Source organism: Hippocampus bargibanti, linkage group LG11 (genome assembly GCF_051943395.1).
Source record: "Hippocampus bargibanti isolate YZ-2025 linkage group LG11, ASM5194339v1, whole genome shotgun sequence".
NCBI classification, from domain to species: Eukaryota; Metazoa; Chordata; class Actinopteri; order Syngnathiformes; family Syngnathidae; genus Hippocampus; species Hippocampus bargibanti.
Genome location: NC_142744.1, coordinates 7,803,285 through 7,821,939, shown reverse-complemented (window position 1 = coordinate 7,821,939; position 18,655 = coordinate 7,803,285). Strand labels below are relative to the sequence as shown.

At 39.6% G+C, this 18,655-nt stretch overlaps 1 protein-coding gene across 2 annotated transcripts in view; it reads left to right on the top strand.

Moving 5' to 3' along the window:
- The window catches only part of LOC148891381 (collagen alpha-1(XI) chain-like), a 70,518-nt gene that overhangs the window by 28,620 nt on the left and 23,243 nt on the right, over positions 1-18,655 (top strand). For both annotated transcript variants that reach the window (XM_089007620.1, XM_089007619.1), the window contains 18 exons: positions 23-106; positions 1,897-2,193; positions 5,047-5,112; positions 6,100-6,141; positions 6,400-6,462; positions 8,371-8,445; positions 8,593-8,676; positions 12,005-12,061; positions 12,392-12,445; positions 12,873-12,926; positions 13,013-13,066; positions 13,135-13,188; positions 14,261-14,314; positions 14,401-14,445; positions 15,228-15,281; positions 15,369-15,413; positions 16,389-16,442; positions 18,566-18,610. In XM_089007620.1, the coding sequence (XP_088863746.1) occupies positions 23-106; positions 1,897-2,193; positions 5,047-5,112; positions 6,100-6,141; positions 6,400-6,462; positions 8,371-8,445; positions 8,593-8,676; positions 12,005-12,061; positions 12,392-12,445; positions 12,873-12,926; positions 13,013-13,066; positions 13,135-13,188; positions 14,261-14,314; positions 14,401-14,445; positions 15,228-15,281; positions 15,369-15,413; positions 16,389-16,442; positions 18,566-18,610 (1,281 nt within the window). The remainder of the gene's footprint in view (positions 1-22; positions 107-1,896; positions 2,194-5,046; positions 5,113-6,099; positions 6,142-6,399; positions 6,463-8,370; positions 8,446-8,592; positions 8,677-12,004; positions 12,062-12,391; positions 12,446-12,872; positions 12,927-13,012; positions 13,067-13,134; positions 13,189-14,260; positions 14,315-14,400; positions 14,446-15,227; positions 15,282-15,368; positions 15,414-16,388; positions 16,443-18,565; positions 18,611-18,655) is intronic.

Genomic DNA, 18,655 nt, shown 5'->3' with positions numbered 1-18,655 from the left:
AAATGTGTGCTTCTGCTTTCAGACCATCGTAGATGGCGACTACTTCACCGATTACGACTACACAATTGTGGATGGAAGTCAGCCTGAAACTCCTACGGCAGGCCAGGTATTTCTTTTTTTCTCTATTTTTAAATATTAGTAAAATATGTAAGAATGATTCAAATCATTAATAATAATAATAATAATAATAATAATAATAATAATAATAATAATATAATAATACTTGTTATTTATAAGCTCCTTTCAAAACTCTCAAGGACACTAACAATCACAAAACAGGCACGTAAATAAAACCACAGATAAAATTATAAATAGAAACAAGAGATAAAACTATATACAGAATGCGATTTTAAACGGGTGGGTTTTGAGACGGGATTTGAAGATGGGAAGAGAATCAATATTACGGATGTTGGGAAGTCAGTTTCAGAGTTTGGGGGCAGAGCGGCTGTTAAGTTGGTCAAGTTAGTCGGCAAGTCGAGTGTAGCCTCAACATTCCTGAAAACTAACATTCATCCACTTTCTAAAAGATATTAAAAATTTTAATGACTGTTGATGTTAGTGAGAAAAACCCTGATTTGGTCAAAATCATGAAGCTTCACATGCTACTGTTTTTTGTGAAATGACATTGTAAAGGCGGCCGCAGCAGGAAATCGTTGTCATTCAGCAAAGCATAACCGATGGAAAAGTAGTAGGCAGACAGAAAAATCATCCCTCTCCTTTTCCATGCTTCTGATATGTCCAGAATTTGGCAGCCTTTGTTTGTACTTCATCATTACAAACCTAAACAACAAACTAATGAGGAACATTCGGGGGTTCAATGAGAACAATCTGGCCATTTGTTTTTGTGAGCCACTTTGACTGGATGATGCATGTTGGTGTGAAAAAATCAATTTTGCAATGATAGTTTGTTCTACTTGTCAGATTGCGGAAAATATGCTTAACCAATTTCATTTCATTTTTTGAAATAGTGAAATTTGGGCCAAGAAAAAAAATCCATTGATGTGGATACAATTCAACATATTTTCCACTGTAACTGATTAACACAAAAGTTTACGGGCAGGCCATGCGATAAATGTTTTATATCGATAATAGACAACAGACTGATAGAATATGATTTACACACAAAAAAAATATATTTGGCGTGGATAAAAGAGGAACAAATGCCTTTGCCGTTGAAGTCTCCATGAAAAAAAGTGTTTTCCAAGTCAACTATTGAATACAAAAACCTTATGAAAGAGTGATGCAAAATATCTTATGGTGATGCAAATTAGGGTGTACACGTGCATAAAAAAGCACATTTCTAGAGTGGGGAAAAAAGTTTTGATTCAACATTTTTATGTTTTAACTCAGGGGTGTCAGTCATTTTTTTGCTACTAAGTTACAATTTCCTCTCGGCGACCATTATGAATTTGGGGAATCCATTGTTTAATCCCCACCGCATATTACATATAGAGCACAAAAAAAAATTAGGAATAATTAGTTTTCAAATTCCAAGTCCAAAATAATAACTGTTTTTGTGGTTTATATGGGACAATCTGAAATTTTGGTTCAGACTTCAGCAATCATCATGGAATTTCACCAGTATGATTTGCTTTCGTGGGCCGAATGAAAGGACGTGGCGACCCATATTTGGCCCACAGGCCTTGACTTTGACATCATGTTTTAACCGATGGCCACAAAAAATAATGGAGCATAGATCCAGAAAAAAATTCTACCTCTACTAGAAAAGGTGTTGATCCAGGAATCACAGATCCACAAAACCCTCGGGCAATTTCGCCATTTCAAACCAAAACATCGGGCGAGTCTTATTTTGGGTTCTTTGTGCTGTTTTATGGGTCTACCAAGCATGAACAAGCCTTGTCTTCTCCCTTACCTCCCCTTCTGGATCTATCCCAGACGTATGAAGAGGAAAATGTGGACGACTACATCACTGGTATGGAACAGGTTGGGGTGGACCCCACTCCCGCGGAGGCAACCATCTCCCCGGTGAATACCAATGACAACGTGGACGTGGGCACCAACACCTACGAATTCAAGGAGTACGACCTGAATGAAGGCGAGGAGACCCAAGAGACGCCCTTCGACTACGGCGACTATGGCGACTACGGGACTCCAACCGACACCAAGAAATCCATCGGCGAGGAGGAGTTTGGCCCCGGCGTTCCGGCCGAAACTGACTACAGGGAGAGCAGCGTAAGTGATGATAATGAAGGATGTTAGGATGTGGTGGTGATCAGGAATGCATTTTGGAGTGTTTGTTTTTTTCGGGTAGTACCTTGAAGCGTAGACATTTTGCAGATGGTAACCTCTCTGTCACTGTGACATGAACTCTGTAGTCCGGTGACCTTTTCTGTTTAGACAGTGCACCCTGCTGATGCCACCGGTCAGAGAAATGACTATTGCAAGGGTGTCAAACGTATTTCTTGCCATGGGCCACATAATTGTGATGGTTTCTTCTCGAGGGCCATTTTGAATTTGATGAAGCCACATATTACATACAGAATGCACAACAAATTATAGAAAAATTAGTTTGCAAATCTGAAGTCAAGAATAATGACTGTTATTGTGTTTTACATGGGACACTTTGAAATTTGGGTTCAGACTTCAGCAAGGTATCATGGCACTTGACATACTTGATTTGCTTTTTTGCTCATTGGCTCAACTTTCTTTCGTCCCATTTAGCTTTTTTTTGTCCTTTCTCTTGACTATTCTTATTTCTTTTTTCCTCTGCTCACTTCTTTTTATTTATCTTGCTATCCAACTATCTAGTATCTATCTAGTACTATAGTAGTAGTAGTAGTAGTAGTACTACTACTACTACTACTACTACTACTACTACTACTACTACTACTACTACTACTACTACTAATAATAATCATAATAATACATTTCATTTAAAGGGCCTTTAAAAACTCTCAAGGACACTTTACAGTCACAGGATATTGTTTCTGAAGGTCAGCAGCAGCAGCCACACGCGCCAGCGTGCACTCAACCCGGAAGTAACATAAAGTAATAAATAAATAAATAATAAACTGACTATTAACTAGATAGCTAGCTTTCTATCTATTTGAGTTACTTCCGGGTTGAGTGAACACTTGCGCGTGATTGAATTTGTGGTTCGCAACCGAACCCAGTCCTAAAACTGCAATGAAATTGAAACTCCTATTTGTAAATCTTTATCTTTTATTAAAACCATAATTTGAAACTCGTACTCTGTCTTGAAAGCCAAGTTTAAAACTTTGTTGCCTTTCTAACCTTAACTCTTTTTGGAAACCTTTAATTTGCAACCCTAATCCTGTCTTGAAACCCTAACTGTAGGTGGGAACCCTAATCCTGTCTAGAAAGTCTAATTTCAAATCCTAAACCTGTTTTAAAACCCTCATTTGAAACCCTCACCCTGGTATGAAAGTCAAATTAGAAACCATAACCCTTCTTTTGGACCCTAACCCTCTATGAATAATTATAAACTCGGCCCAAAACGTTGTGTGAAATCTTTGCCCTTTCTTCCCTCAGCCTCTTTGAAACTCTACCTAACTTTAACCTACTGTCTTTTGAGAGTCCATCTTATTTACATTATTACATTGTAACCATGTCCTAATGATGACTTGACTATTGTTAGGAATGACTCTACATCAGGGGTTGGGACCCTTTTTGACGAAGAGAGCCATAAAAGTAAAATATTTAGAAATGTTTTTCAGTGAGAGCCACAACACGCGAGCGCGCACACACACACACGCACACGCGGCCACTTTTCAACAAAATGTCAGAATTTAATATTTAAAATAACTTTGTGATAGTACTCACCGTTAACATGAATGGTTTTCCGTTCCTCATGATTGGTAAAAATCCAGTGGAACGATCGGAATGAAAGTCAACTTACCGGCTCTATACGCGAAGTTACTGCTAGCTAGCTTGCACACGGCTCATTAGCTTCCACACTTGCTATGCAACATACTTCTCACCGAAGTATACTGAACCTAACGTTAACACGGGGGTTGTTAAAATGTCAGACATTCGACTGGTTCATCGATGGTATTGTTTCTTTGCAAATTAGAATCAGAACCTTTTCTCTCCACAAAAGCGAATCCTCGGTGTATTCAAGCTGAAGTGTACTTTGTTTTTACTTCTCGGGCTCATTTAAAGGGTGTTTACGTGTTTCAACTGACGGCCAGTATCACCCAATCAAAATTGCGCTTTCCGCCAACCTTGGTCAGTGTCATCCAATCAAAATTGTGCTTTCCGCCAACCGCAGCACCAACAGAAAATGCACAGAAAAAAGCGAGAATATGTATTTAGATTTATCGGCGAGCCATATGCAATCATCAAAAGAGCCATAGGTTCCCGACCACTGCTCTACAGCCTCCCTCATCTTCATTTAAAAAAATACCAACTCTGACTTGAAATCATGACCCCACCTTGTAATTCTGTGGAGATTTGCAAATGCGAAAGAATCACACAAGACTATATCGTACATTGTTGACAATATGATCTACGAAATTTCAAAGTAAATTCAACTTAAATACGTCTCCTGTAGTGTAAGCCAGGCCTTATTGCAATGGCTCTAAGATGAAGATTCTCAAAGGCAGGAAGTGACAAACCTCGGGGGTTAATCGCCAACGTGCTATTAGCGCTCTCCGGGAGACTATCCCAGCACACCGCAGAAGTCCTCCATGGCTTTCGCAAACTGCTGGACACTGTCCTCTTGGGGCTTTTGGTAATGCCTCTCGTGTGAAGTCATTGTATGGATAGTGTCAGGTAACCACTCCCGATGTTTTTTTTTGGTTGTTTTGTTTTTATGCTTGGTAAGAAAGCTTACTGAATAGCAGTCCAAATTATAGCTTCTGGCTGTATTATTTCTGAGGTTTATTTTTCCGAGCAGGCAGCAGAGAGCGACCTTAATTTTCATGAACAGTAGTCCACACTTCTGTGGCGTTTTTCTTCACACTTTTATCGCCAACTCCTGCTGATTGTCAGTCTCGCCTCCCCCCCCCCCAACATAAACGTTAATTGTCGTGTTTTAGAAAATGCGTCTTCTCATGTCCACAGGTGGGAGGAAGCCAAAGTTACCTGGGAGAGAAAGGAGAGAAGGGCGAACCTGCCATTATTGAACCTGTAAGTTGTATGTCGCACCTTTGCACAATGAATAAGTTGGTCAATGGCTTTGCTGCTCCCTGATAAATTTAGTGTAAAAAGGCATTTGGCATAAGAACACCAATAGATTCAAACTTATTGTTTTGTCATTTTTTGTTGCCTATAACCTCCCAATATGCAACAAAATTATTACAAATAGGTATGTTTCATCACTTTGCTGCTGTGAAATGTAAATTTCTCCACTGTGAGACTAATAAAGGCATATCCAATCCAATCCAATCCAATGTTTACATATACACTGACAAATAATCTAGCTAGCACATCAATTCTCAAAATTAGATATTTCCTAACTTGAATGCGGCATTGCCCTGGAATACATTTTGGGGATTTTATAGCAAACTCAAGCTAGCTTGTGACATTGTCTTTTCACATCTTACATAGTGATCTCATGTTCACTGGCAGCTACTTTCCTGGCGACTTAGCTTGCTACAGCTAGCAAGTGACTGAATCAATTTTTTGAATGAACATAATTAACTAATGTCATTGATTTTAGTTGTGATTGTTTGTGTTATTTTTGGGGTAACTTTTGACTCATTTAAAGATTAACATTGGGTCTAATTGCTACTATAATACATCAACTGTTGTGAAGCTATACTGTCAAGTGGCTCCTAATTTGTGAATAAATAATGAATGTAGACAGAGTCTGGCGTTTATTGCATATGGTCAAGTTTCTATGACAATATATGACTACTTTTTGGCAAATATGTGAAATCTGTAGCTCTTTCTGTACAGTCTAAGCTATAGAACCATCATATTAAGCGAAATGATAGCCCCTCCCGTACCATCTGTATTGAAACCAGTCCAAATACTTAACCACACATACATAACCTTTGATGAATACTGTGTGTAGCAATACATAAACTCCTAGACCTCAAACCCGCAGCAACCGTCTGTTATTTGTAACGCTACTATATTATCTACTCTTATTGCCTTTTTATTTTTTTTCAGGGTATGCTTATAGAAGGACCCCAAGGATCCCCCGGCCAGGCAGTGAGTATCACATTCTCTCTTGTCTGCCTTGCACACATGGAGAACAGCTAAAAAGAAGGATAAAGGAGGGGGTGATTTTATGGAAAGAGTGTCAGTGGTAGAGTGTGATGAAGGATGGGGGGAGGGGGACTTTTGAGGTCTTTTTGAAGCCATCTTTGCTTCTGTCTTTTTTGGACGTTGCATCGTCGGCTCTGGATGGACCGCCTGTGGTGAGTTTTGGGATATAATGAACTGAGAGTATGCATCTGTTTTTTTCAGGGTGTCCCGGGTACTCCAGGACTGCAAGGTCCCCCAGGACCTCCTGGAGATCCTGGTACGAGGGTGAGTTGATTCCCTACAACACGTTTGACATGCATTCATTCTGTGACGAGTCTATGAAACAACCATGCAGAGTAAAACAATTGGTAAATATTAGAGTAAAGTTATTTTATGGAGTCAATTTCCTTTTTATTTTTTTATTTTTATTTTTTTTATCAAGAAAACCTAATGTGGCATAAAAACACCAATACATAGAAAACTATTGTTTTGTCCTTTATTACATTGCCTAGAACCTCCCAATTTGCAACAACATTGTTGTAAATAGGTATTTCTAAATACCTATTTAAAACGATTTCAAAATACAGTAAAGTCTCGTTATATCGATATTCAAGGGAGTCCGAAAAAATATCGATATAACCGGGACTATCGATATATCCGACCGCGTTTGCATGTAATTTTCTCCATGCGCGCATAGAAATAGTATCGATATAACCGGGACTATCGATATATCCGATATCGATATAACGAGACTTTACTGTAATTTAAATATTTTTAAAGACTGTACGTATTTTTAAATACACTGTTTGAAAAGTCGTAAAGTTAATCTAAACTCAACTCACTGTGCCCAAGTTACGAGTGAATGATATCAAGAATTGCTTGAGACAAACAACTGCAAAATGTTATAAAACCAGGACGATGTGTCATGTTTGAGAGACATGTACGCAGTGACAAATAAAACAACCATCCTGTAAATATAAAATATCATTACATGCATTTGAGCCTAATTCGTGCACGGTTGCTAAGCTAATACCATGCTTTCCATTGCCTTTGAACTGATTTTTGCCCTTTCCAACATGGCCACCATTTAAGCATGTCTGTGGTATTTTCTGAGAAAGGAGGTGATGTTTTGAGATTTTTTTTTATTTATTCAAATGAGAAGAATTAGCTTTTTTATGTGTTGAGCATTTTTTTTCCAGAACATATTTCAATAATAAAATTTATTTTTAGAAAGAAATAAGAATTATTATTTAAACGAGTGAGTGCTATTTCAAGAATTGTCATATTTTTTTATAGGAGGGAAAAAATGTTGGAACAAAGAAAAGTGGAAACGTGAATGACCTCAATGCCATACTGCGGTGATCCCTCTGGGTTTTAAACGTAAACTTCCTCGCCTCCTGTTACTTCCTCTCATGGGAAAATTTGTTTTGCCCAGGAGGATTAGACGTAACTCTTTCCTGTAGTCATGTATGCGGTTTTCCATGGCGTAGCGCTTAATCTGCATGCGTCACCATTAGCGCCGCTATAAACCCTCTTTTAACGTCACTTTCCAAGATATTGGACAGCCTAATAATTGATCTGCCTTCTCTTTAAGATGTACAATAGCTTCTTTGCCTCTCTTAAATTAACATGCAGTACAGCTACGCTAGTCCTCCTTTTCCCAGACTCCTATCTTGTAAAGAGTCTGCAACAAAGTCCAATCCCAGATACTTTATTACCTATAAATACTTTAATTTTACTATTTATTTTTAGACTAAGAGAGGGCGGGTGCAGCAACTGTCAAGTTGATGGGGTGATTTACTTTAAAAACACTGGGAAAAGCACCTTAATCCACAAACATGTCGTTACCAAACAGCACTCGAGTCACTTCCAATTGAGCCCGTTGGGAAACTGTTTATTGCCACTGTAAATTAAAGAGGGGGAAAAAATATTGGATTGAATATGTTCGACTTTTGGGTGGGCTTCACATGGTCCGAAAAAAAATTGGGGGGGAGTCATCATGTGTACTGAATCTTGGTTTTTAAAAAAAATAGTCAGTAGCACCTGCTTGAAAGTTATTTTAAAAAAATGACATGACATTTTAGAAGCACGCCTACTGGGTAATTTGCCTAATTTTGCCCCAGTCAGACATTGTAGACATCTTGGCGACTCTAAATTGCGATTCACATTTTAGTGCTCATTTTTGTTCCTCAGGGTCTTCCAGGACGACCTGGAATTCCGGGTTCAGACGGAGTCCCAGGGCCTGCAGGTACCATTCTGATGCTTCCAGTAAGTTCGACCACTTCACACACTGGCACAGTGGGTCTGCTACCCAATCAGCATTTTCTGTTTTTTTTTAATGTCATGCACCCATTAAATTTGTCATCAGAGCCTCTGTAATCTTAATCTCGTCACCTTTTTAATTTTGATCGACAGTTCCGAGCAGGCGGCGAAGCACACAAGGGACCTGTGGTGACGGCACAAGAGGCTCAGGCTCAGGCCATCCTTTCCCAGGCCAGGGTAAGACATGTGTCTGTTCTTAAAGGACAACCGACGTCTCTGGACAAGTTGTGTCCATAATTTGTAAAATGGCTTCAAATGACTTCTACTGAGCGTATTTTACAAAGATTCCACCGCATATAGCTATATTTTACATTTTAAGACTTGCACTGAATATTCAGGAAGTCTTGTTTTTGAGTTGGTGACGAGTCCGTACGTGACGTCACTGAATGACCGCCCTTCGCCGTAAAAAAGACGCATTGTAGCCTTCCTTCCATCACGTCAATGTATTTTGCTGTATTTGTCTGGTCTGGGGACCTCGTGTTGCACCCAAAAGCCGCCAGAAGGCTAGAAGAGGGCGTCCAAGCGCCATATAAGGAATTTATCAGCCTGTGGAAACAGAGGTGGCCACTGGAGGTCGCCATTTTGTGCCTCTTTTTTTGGGTGAGAGATTTTTCCCCAATGTTGCCTCAAAATGGCACAAATAAATTCTTTAATCGATTGCAAACATGTATGCTTTCCTCTTCAGAACTATTTGAATCATATTCATAACTGGATGTGTAACAAGAAAGCATATTCTCCGAATCTAAAGCCATTTTTTTGATTCACAAGCAATGCAAGACGTCTTGGCGTGACGTCACGAACTGGGGGCGGGACTTTCTGAAATGCCCAAAATCGCAGCTCAATTTTTTTGCAGATTTTGGACACTTTAAGTCGTTTTTATTGGTGTTTTGCATTTGACTAAAAATATCATACTGCGTGTTTTGGGTATTTTGGATGCTATAAAACGTTTTTTCTGCTGTCAGTTAACAAAAAAGTGACGTCGGTTGTCCGTTAAGTTATGCATAATAAAAATGTAATATAAATAAATTAACTGATGAAAAGATAGTTTCACAAGTGATTTCACACAACATTTACAGAAATAAGAAGGCAACGCTTACGATTCATGGAGTTGATTAGATCGAGCGCAAACATCCCATTTGCACCTTTGGAGCGCCAGCCAAAACTCATTTTGAAATATTTTTTCCACATCCAAAAATAATTATTCTCACCCGTGTAAGCCAAACAACGACATTCATAATGCCTTGCGAGGGCAAAGTAGGTCATGAATTGCTTGGCTGAGCAAATTAGCTCATTTTTAGGTCATTGGGCTACAAATGTTCCACACGTTCTTGGCTTTGGAACAAAAGCACTCAGGAAAAAAATGTCGACTGTGTACATTTTTAGCCTCATTTGAATTATTTTCAGACACATGCTAGTGACGACTAGTGGCCAGCTCCTGACTCATGTCATGGACAGGGCGGCTTTATTGACTCAACTGCAGAGGATACCAGACATCGATTAGGAAGTGGCGGGGGCGGCGTATGAAGTCAACGCAATAAAGTCTCACTCAAACTTTTCTGTTCAAATGCTTACTAATTTTTTTCAGCAGGGTGCGCCTATAAAAACTTTACAGCTTTGCAGATGACGTGTCGATCGTGCGGCTGATTTGGTCTGACTCCCGATCTTCTTCTTTGGATACTACTCAGCTGTTTTTGTAACAAAATCACCATTTAAAAAAATAAAACATCAGACCACAATCGGTTTTACAGATGCCACATTGTTCATGCTGGTAATTTTAACTTCCCTGTTATTTATTTTCTGGACTGTATTGAGTCCAGTATTGAGAAGTATTTTCAAAAAAAAACTCCTTGCAACCTTTCTTCAAAGAGGCGATTTCACGTCACGTCTACCGATGGCAGGCCCTTCTGTGTTTCTTTTCTGGACAATTCATACATATTGTGCAGTGGTGATACGTGCATTTCGCACCTAGGCCTTCACTCGTGCTATGTTTGAATCAATCCTACCCTTAATAACTATTTTATCACTATACAACCTTTACTGTTGCGACTCATGTAAAAAGGGTGGTGTGATTTAATACAAGTCCACTAGAGGCTACCATTAGCCAGGAAATAAGGCCAACTCGAAATCTGTTTAAAACAACAGTTTTATCGACACTTCTTTGATGCCACAAGGCCCGCAGGACTGATTGTGAATGCGTCCAGGTAGATTTCTAACCCTGGTAATAAATAATGGCTGCAATGTGACTGGTTAAATGCTTAAAGGACAACCAACACCGCCGGACAAGTTGTGTCCATAATTTGTCAAATCACTTCAAATGACTTCGACTGAGCACATTTTACTAAGACTCCACCGCATATAGCTATATTTTCCATTTTTAAGACTCGCACTGAATATTCAGGAAGTCTTGTTTTAAAGTTGATGACGATGCCTGAAGTGATGTCACGTCAGGAATGCCCCTGACTGAGAAAGCGACACACAATGCATTTTGGGTACTTTGTTTGGTCTGAAAATTAGACGGAAAAACACAAATAATGCGATGGTGAATCATTGTGTGTCGCACCAAGACTACCAATTGCGGTAACAGCATAAAGAAGTGGACACAAATTCCCAGCAGACATATCAGCCCATTTCCAACGGAGCTTGGGCGCTATCTTGTGCATTTTCTGGGACGCTACATTGGGGTCCAGGCGGCTCGAATTGATACGGAATGAGTTCTTAATCGATTGAAAACATTTATGCGTTCCTCTTCAGAACCATTTGAATCATATTCATAACTGGATGAGTAACAAGCGTGCATCATCTCCGAATCTGAACTCTCTGAAGCCATTGTTTTGATTCTGGAGCAAAGCAAGACGTCCTGGCATGATGTCACGAACTGGGGGCGGGACTTTCTGAAACTCGCCATTTTCTGGGTCATTTTGAAGCAGTTTTGGGACACTTTAAGTCATTTTTTTGTGTTTTGCATTTGACTAAAAATATCAGCCTGTGTGTTTTGGGTATTTTAGATGCTATAAAATGTTTTTCTGATGTCATTTAGAAAACAAAAAAAATGGTGTCGGTTGTCCTTTAAATATGAAAACACATCTGGAAGCAGCGCAACATGGGAAAAGCAATGAAAGAAAGATGAAAGACAATTTGGAATTATTTCATAAGAATTCATGGACAAAATAGAATTAACATTAGTCTGTGATTCATATATTTTGAGGCCAGCAGAGAAAGCCTTTCTTGCCCTGATGGCCCACCACTGGTATTGTGGTACGGTTGTGGAGATGTTTGCACAAAGGCCAAATCTTGGTTGATGCAACATCTGCTGTTTTGTCAAGCCGTATACCGCAAAGGATTTGGATATGATCTATACAGAGACATCAAAGGTTTCCTTATAGGCTACATAAACTTAGAACAATACTGTGAGAACGTTCACCATTCTTCGCCCAAAGTGGCGTGTGGATGAGCAGTGGTTTCACATGTCTCTTTGATTGTTCTCTTCCGCCCATGTCCTCTCCAGCTGGCTATGAGAGGTCCTCCAGGGCCAGCGGGCTTGGCGGGAAGGTCCGGTCCTGTGGTGAGTGTTTCTTCAAAACCAATTGCACTGTGAATCCGCATAGTTGTCTGTTCATCCCACACCACGCATGAGATCATGAGCACACCCTTGCCGCATGTATATCATCCCACACCCATATATGTGAAGGTCAATGGGCGGCTGAGGTCACGCAGTCATCTCTGGTTTTGGTCTAACTACGTCTTACAGCCAGTATCGTAACTTTCTGTTTTGCACTGTTAACGCCTGATTCAGGAGCTGATTTGCTACATACTATTATGTTGGGTTCTTGTCCATCGGCTGCATACAGTACATGAAAATCTTTTTCAATCATTAAATCGGATTTTCTAACAGGGCGGTCCTGGAGCTCCTGGTCTTAAAGGGGACAGTGGTGATAACGGACCACAGGTGAGAAGTTGTTTTTGGGCAGCTACGGAACAGATTAATTTTCTTGGATTTCCCAAACACGAGTGATCTTGGAAAAAGTCTTGAACATGCTTTAGTTTCATGACAATTCTGACATTGGACCCTAAAATTGACACACTCGACCTACATTTATTTTGCATTGCTCCTGAAAATTTATTATAATTGGTCTGAAGGAAGGCATCGAATTTCTGATTCCAAGTGTAAATAAAAGTCATTAAGTTTGCAGGCAAAAAAATCCATCAATCCACTTCAAAAAAAAGTATTTGATTTACCCTAATAACTCTGAAATGTGGTTCAACTTGATTAAAATGGATTTTAAAGTTCATCTTTGAGATATGTTATTTATTTATTTGTTTGCGTGTTTGTTTGTTTATTTGTTTATTTATTTAGAATGTGTTTTTTACTTCAGGGCCCCAGAGGTCTTCAGGGTCCTACTGGTCCCCCGGGAAAGTCCGGAAAGCGAGTAAGTCACAATGGGGACCAATCAAGTCCAAAAGGACTTTTTCGCTGCCATTGACTCATATTCCCGATATGTCTACGTTGCTCTAGGGTCGTAATGGAGCTGACGGCTCGCGAGGAATGCCAGGAGAGCCTGGTACCAAGGTACCGTAACTCACGCCTCCACTGGTAAATTCTCATTGTAGACATTGTGACATCACTGTACTTTCCAGGGTGACCGAGGTTTCAACGGCCTTCCTGGTCTTCCGGGAGAGAAGGGCCATCGGGTGAGTACTGTTTTATTATTTAACTACTTTATTATAATTTCTCACTGCCTTAATTCCCATTGTGCAAAGCGACGTTTAGCATGATTAGCGAGTGATAGGAGCAATCGTTTTGTCATTTGATGTGCCCGTTTGGATAATTTCGTAAAAGAGGTGGTTTGTATTAACAATCAATCAAATTAATGATTTAATCATCATCTTACATTTTTTGCTCGATTATTTCTAGCTGCGATGATTTCTATAGTCCACGATGGTGGCCATTTTGTATTGCTATTGGGTGACATGAAGCACCGCCATTTTGTACTGCTATTGGGTGACCTGGAACCCCATAAGACAAAATGAATAAAGTCAAACATTCATTTGGACTCCTTAGTAAATTTAAGATGCATGATGATTCACCTTTTTTTGCTGAATTATTTCTAGCTGTGATGATTTCTGTCGTCCACGATGGCGGCCATTTTGTTGTGCTACATGGTGAACTGAAACGGCACCATTTTGTATCACTAGTGGGTGACCTGGAAGACAAAATAAATAAATACAAACGTTCACCGAGGGATAATTTGGACTCCTCAATAAATTTAAGATGCATGTTTTTGGATTTATGGAAAAAAACAAGCGCTAATTGGAACATCCAATCTGCCAAAAAATGCGCTGCGTGAAGATAAGACGCATTGAAAATGGATGAATATATAAACACCATAGAAACATTAGAGAAAGGTTTAATATGTAGATTTTCAAACGTGACCCATAAGGTCACGCAAAGACACTTTTTTGTGGGGTTGTTGCTCCCCACATTCTTTTTTTTTACGGCTAGGGCGGTGGCCATGGAAGACTTCTTCCAAAGTCTCACGGGAAGTATCTTCAGACGTCAGTTCTATCCTATATGGCGTAATTAAAGGACGTATAAGGGACATCTAAATACAGGGGAGCATATTCTCCAAATGCGGTCACGTCTTTTGCGTCGTTTCATAATTGCCGACTCATCTCCTTTTTTTCCCCTTCCTCTGCCCCAGCTGCGAGTCTGCAAAACCCAACCTTGCTTTGCTAACTTCTCTTTGATACCTATTTTCTCCAGGGAGAGCACGGTCCAACAGGGCCTCCAGGACCTCCAGGAGAAGATGGGCAGCGAGTGAGTAGTCAGCATGCCCCCTCCAATTCCAACGGTACCCCCTTTTTTTGTTTACTTGCCAGTAAGCCCTCTCGTGTTCTCCGCAGGGGGAAGACGGCCAGGTTGGACAGAGAGGTGTGGCTGGAGAGGCCGTAAGTGGATTTATTGGCTTCTGAAAAGAAAATGTGGCAGCAAATCAATCTGTCAATCACACCATTTTGGTCATCGAAACAAAAAACGTTGTGTGCGTAATAGCAGAAAGTTTCATATTTATTGCGTGAGTGATAACAGCACACAAACAGCACACGGACGCGCATACACTCCAAATTGAGACGGCTCCACGGAGTAGGCGATACCCATAATGACCACACGAGGTCAGTATTTATGAGCGCAAAAATGTTAGCGCTGCAATTTCCCACAGTTTTATGATGCCAGTAAACGCAGTATTCTGCATGTTGATGACGTCCTTAAGAACGCCTATTCGTTCCTTCACGTTTCTGTTCCTTCCTTAACGTTGTTTTTATTTATATTTTTGGGATTTTGTTCCTCACTCCATTATTCTGTGAGGTTTTTGTTTAAAGTTCACTTGAGTTTTTTTGGATCTTGCATTCAAATGTTACTTAGGTACTCATTGTTCATCTAGTCTTGGTTTTCTATTTAGTTCATCATTTTCCTTCATTATTTCTTTTTTTGTTTGTTTTCATCATTTTTTTCAGTTTTCTGCAATCTCGGCTTTTTAGTTCATATCATTATACCAAAGTTGTTTTTTTTCTTTGCTAGTTTTACTCAATGCTCTGCACATATTTGTTATCAATTTTTTTCTTCATTCAATGTTCCTCAACTTTTGTTTTAGGATAGGACTTCCTGCTGTGACTATCATCTTATTTGCCCTTCTATTCAATATGTTGCACTTTACACTTCTTTCGCCACACAGGGTCCTCGAGGTTTGCTGGGCCCCAGAGGTTCGGCGGGTCCTGCAGGACAACGTGTATGTAAATCGCATATTACTGTATCATTATGCTTGCGTCGCTCTCTCGAGGAATTGTCTTATCTCTCACACCCTTTTTCCCCGCAGGGCCTTCCTGGACTTGACGGTCAAGCGGGTCCCAAAGGAAACATGGTGAGGACAATATTTTGTTTTCTCCTTGGTGTGTGTGATTTTTATTTTTAGTCATAATTTACCCAAGTATTGCTGCTAGCCACTTTGGTCAAGACCATCAAAGTGTTTATGTCATCATTTTATGTCATATAATTGTTTGAAAACGTTTTTTTAACAACTAAATTTAAAGACCTGTCAAAAGGAGAATGACGCCGACTCTCACGAGAGTCTCACCGGGGAAGCTGCATTGGGGTGGGGTCACTACCCAAGCAGCCTAAACAAGTCCACGTGTGGTCACTGAGTCACAGTCACGAATATATTCATAAAGTCAACGTGTTATTTGCATAATCACTATGAGGCCTCATTGTCCTAGCAAACGGATTACACTGACGCCTCGCGCGTCTTCTTTTCCATTAAAGTTGTCACGACATGTTTATATTAAGTTTAGGAACATGTGAAGCAGTTTCGTCTCTGGGAGGTTTTTATTCTGTCTGCGTGTGGTTTTTTGACACATTTAAAAACGGAAAAGAGATTTGAAAAATGGTAGTACGTTCCCAAATTTTACAGTAGCACACACTGTACCTATTACGCACTTCAGTGTGAAATGAAAGATGTTTAAACACCAAGTCACATCTATTTGTCTTTCTGTGAGGTCACAAATCACTACCGTCGAGCTAGCTGGTTTGCCTTTCGAGTATTTTGCAAGAAACAACAAAAAAAGCCTTTTGCCAAACGGTTTCTGACAAATTGGAAGTGCCAATCGTCCAAGATGTCAACTGTTACAAAGTTCATCTTAAAAATGTTGTTCAGACCCTCAACATCAAACGCAAATCCAAGACTAGATAAAAAAAAAATGGCTGAGTCGAGGGAATCGCTGTGGCGACCCTCATAGGACAAGTCGGAGCAAAAACTTCATAATTTTGTCAGGAAAAATTACATCAATAAAAAACACAGTCCAATAAAAATCTGATTGAGATTTTTCTTCTGATCTTCTAGGGTGTACAAGGAGAACCCGGTCCTCACGGACAACAGGGTATGCCTGGTCCTCACGTAAGTCTCCCCCCCTTCCCCTCATCCATCGATTTATCCGTGCATCTCTGTTTTCTAACTCAACATGATGGCTTCCGATGCCTGAAATTCTTCCCCTCGCTTCTTTCTTTATTCTCCTTCTAAGACATCTGTTTTCCCCATCTAACGTCTGCGCAAACACTTTGCAGTCTTTTAATCCCATACCCCCCCTTTTTTTCAGCCCGACAAAATTCACACGAGAGGTTGACTTTGGTTCACAACTCAGGAGGAATAGCAAAATAATGTCACCGGGTCTCTTTGACCCGAGGCTTTATGATTTCGTTTTTTTATCACCCACAAAGGTCTGAAAAATCAATTAATTTATCATCACGTTCTTTAACTCATTCACTGCCAGACGTGCAAAAATGTGTCCACTCCAGTGCCAGGGTTTTTTTCATTGTCACTTGAATTCCAGGACCCACAGAATATTGAGTCTTAGGACTACATAAACATTCAATACAGTGTTAGAAACCTTAGACCACAGGTGTCAAAGTCAAGGCCCGTGGGCCAAATCCGGCCCGCCACATCATTTTTTTCGGCCCGCGAAAGCAAATCAAACTTGTTAAATTCCATGATGATTGCTAAAATCTGAGCCAAAATTTCATATTTTTGGATGTCAACCACAATAAAAGTCATTATTCTTGACTTCAGATTTGAAAACGAGTTATTCATTAATTTGCTGTATGCTCTATATGTAATATTTGAAGGGATTTAAACATTCTAATGGGTTCCCCAAATTCATAACGGCCCTCGAGAGGAAACCATAACTACAATGTGGCCCGCGGCAAAAAAATGACTTTGACACCCCTGCCTTAGACTCCTTCTTTCTTCTTTCTTCAGAAAAAAAGAATTACTTCCTAAATTATATGGGTATTGAGTTATATGAGCTTGAAATGAGGGTGGCTGTCCAAAGTACAATGCAATACATGCATATTGGTTTATATAGCACTTTAACAACAGCTAAAGTTAGAACAAAGCACTACCATGGAAAAAAGGAAATGCTGCCCCCTTGTGGAAAATAAAAAACAATGCCAGAGGCCATGCCCAGTGCTTTATCGGCACCCAAGCATGAAAAAAAAACAAAACCCGAACAAATTCGGGCAGGGTGCTCTACCTCATATTTTCAGTTCTCGAATATGTTTGCGAATGGCAGTGAATGAGTTAATGAGATACAGTAATTGGTTGTTTATTATAACAGTTGCAATCGAGTCAAATCAAACATCAACATACATATTTAAAATACAGTAGTTCATTTCACGTAGCCTTGAGTAGTCATTTTGTTTAATATCGACCAAAAAAGAATTACAATAACATTCATTGTGGTTCAAATCAAACCATTTTTTTATTTATTTAACTTTTATGAAATGTAATAAACATATTTATACAATGCACCTTGAAATGCATCATTTTAGATGTAGAGTTCAAAAGGAAAGTCATTGTTAGACCTTTAGATATACGTAAAAGGTACCCAGGGTCAAATTGACCCGCTGTTATAGCGTGAGGGTCGCAAATAGCCTGTGAAATAAAACGTTTTCAATGAATCTGTGGAGCAGCAACAACATTCCAGGGTCATTTTGAAATGAACATACTTGTTCAAAATAAATCTCTTCCCGATCTTTTTTTTACCTCACACATCCTGAGTGAATGAGAAAATTCAAGTTTGTGAATGTGAGAAATGCACATTCAAATAAAAGTTTTACTTCACATCAGAAAGAAAGCACATCAAAAATACAATATATTGATATTTTACTTTTTTTTTCCATTTCTTTTTACCCGGGAGCATAACAAATGTCAAAGCGGCTTCTGGCTTCCAGAAAGCGTGCCTTTTTTTTGATGGAGGGGGGAAAAAAGTCAAATATGTTCCTAAATGCTTCTTCTTTTCACCTCGGGAAACCTCGGGAGTGAAATCAAGCAACTTGCGGAAATCATAATAAAAGTCCATTTGCACGGGTGGCTAAACGTGTCTGAATAAACACTGCTAAAGTACTTCCAATGTGGAAGCAATGAAGTGGTAAAAATCAGCAAATTAAAACTGGAAACAGACTTGACAGGTGCCCTATTTTCTCCACATTGTGTGTAACACCCACTCTCTGATTCATTTTCAGGGTCTCATTGGGCCTCAAGGTCCGATCGGGCCTCCTGGTGAAAAAGTGAGTACGCTCTCCCTTCTGTCTCAAAAGTCGATTTTCATTTAA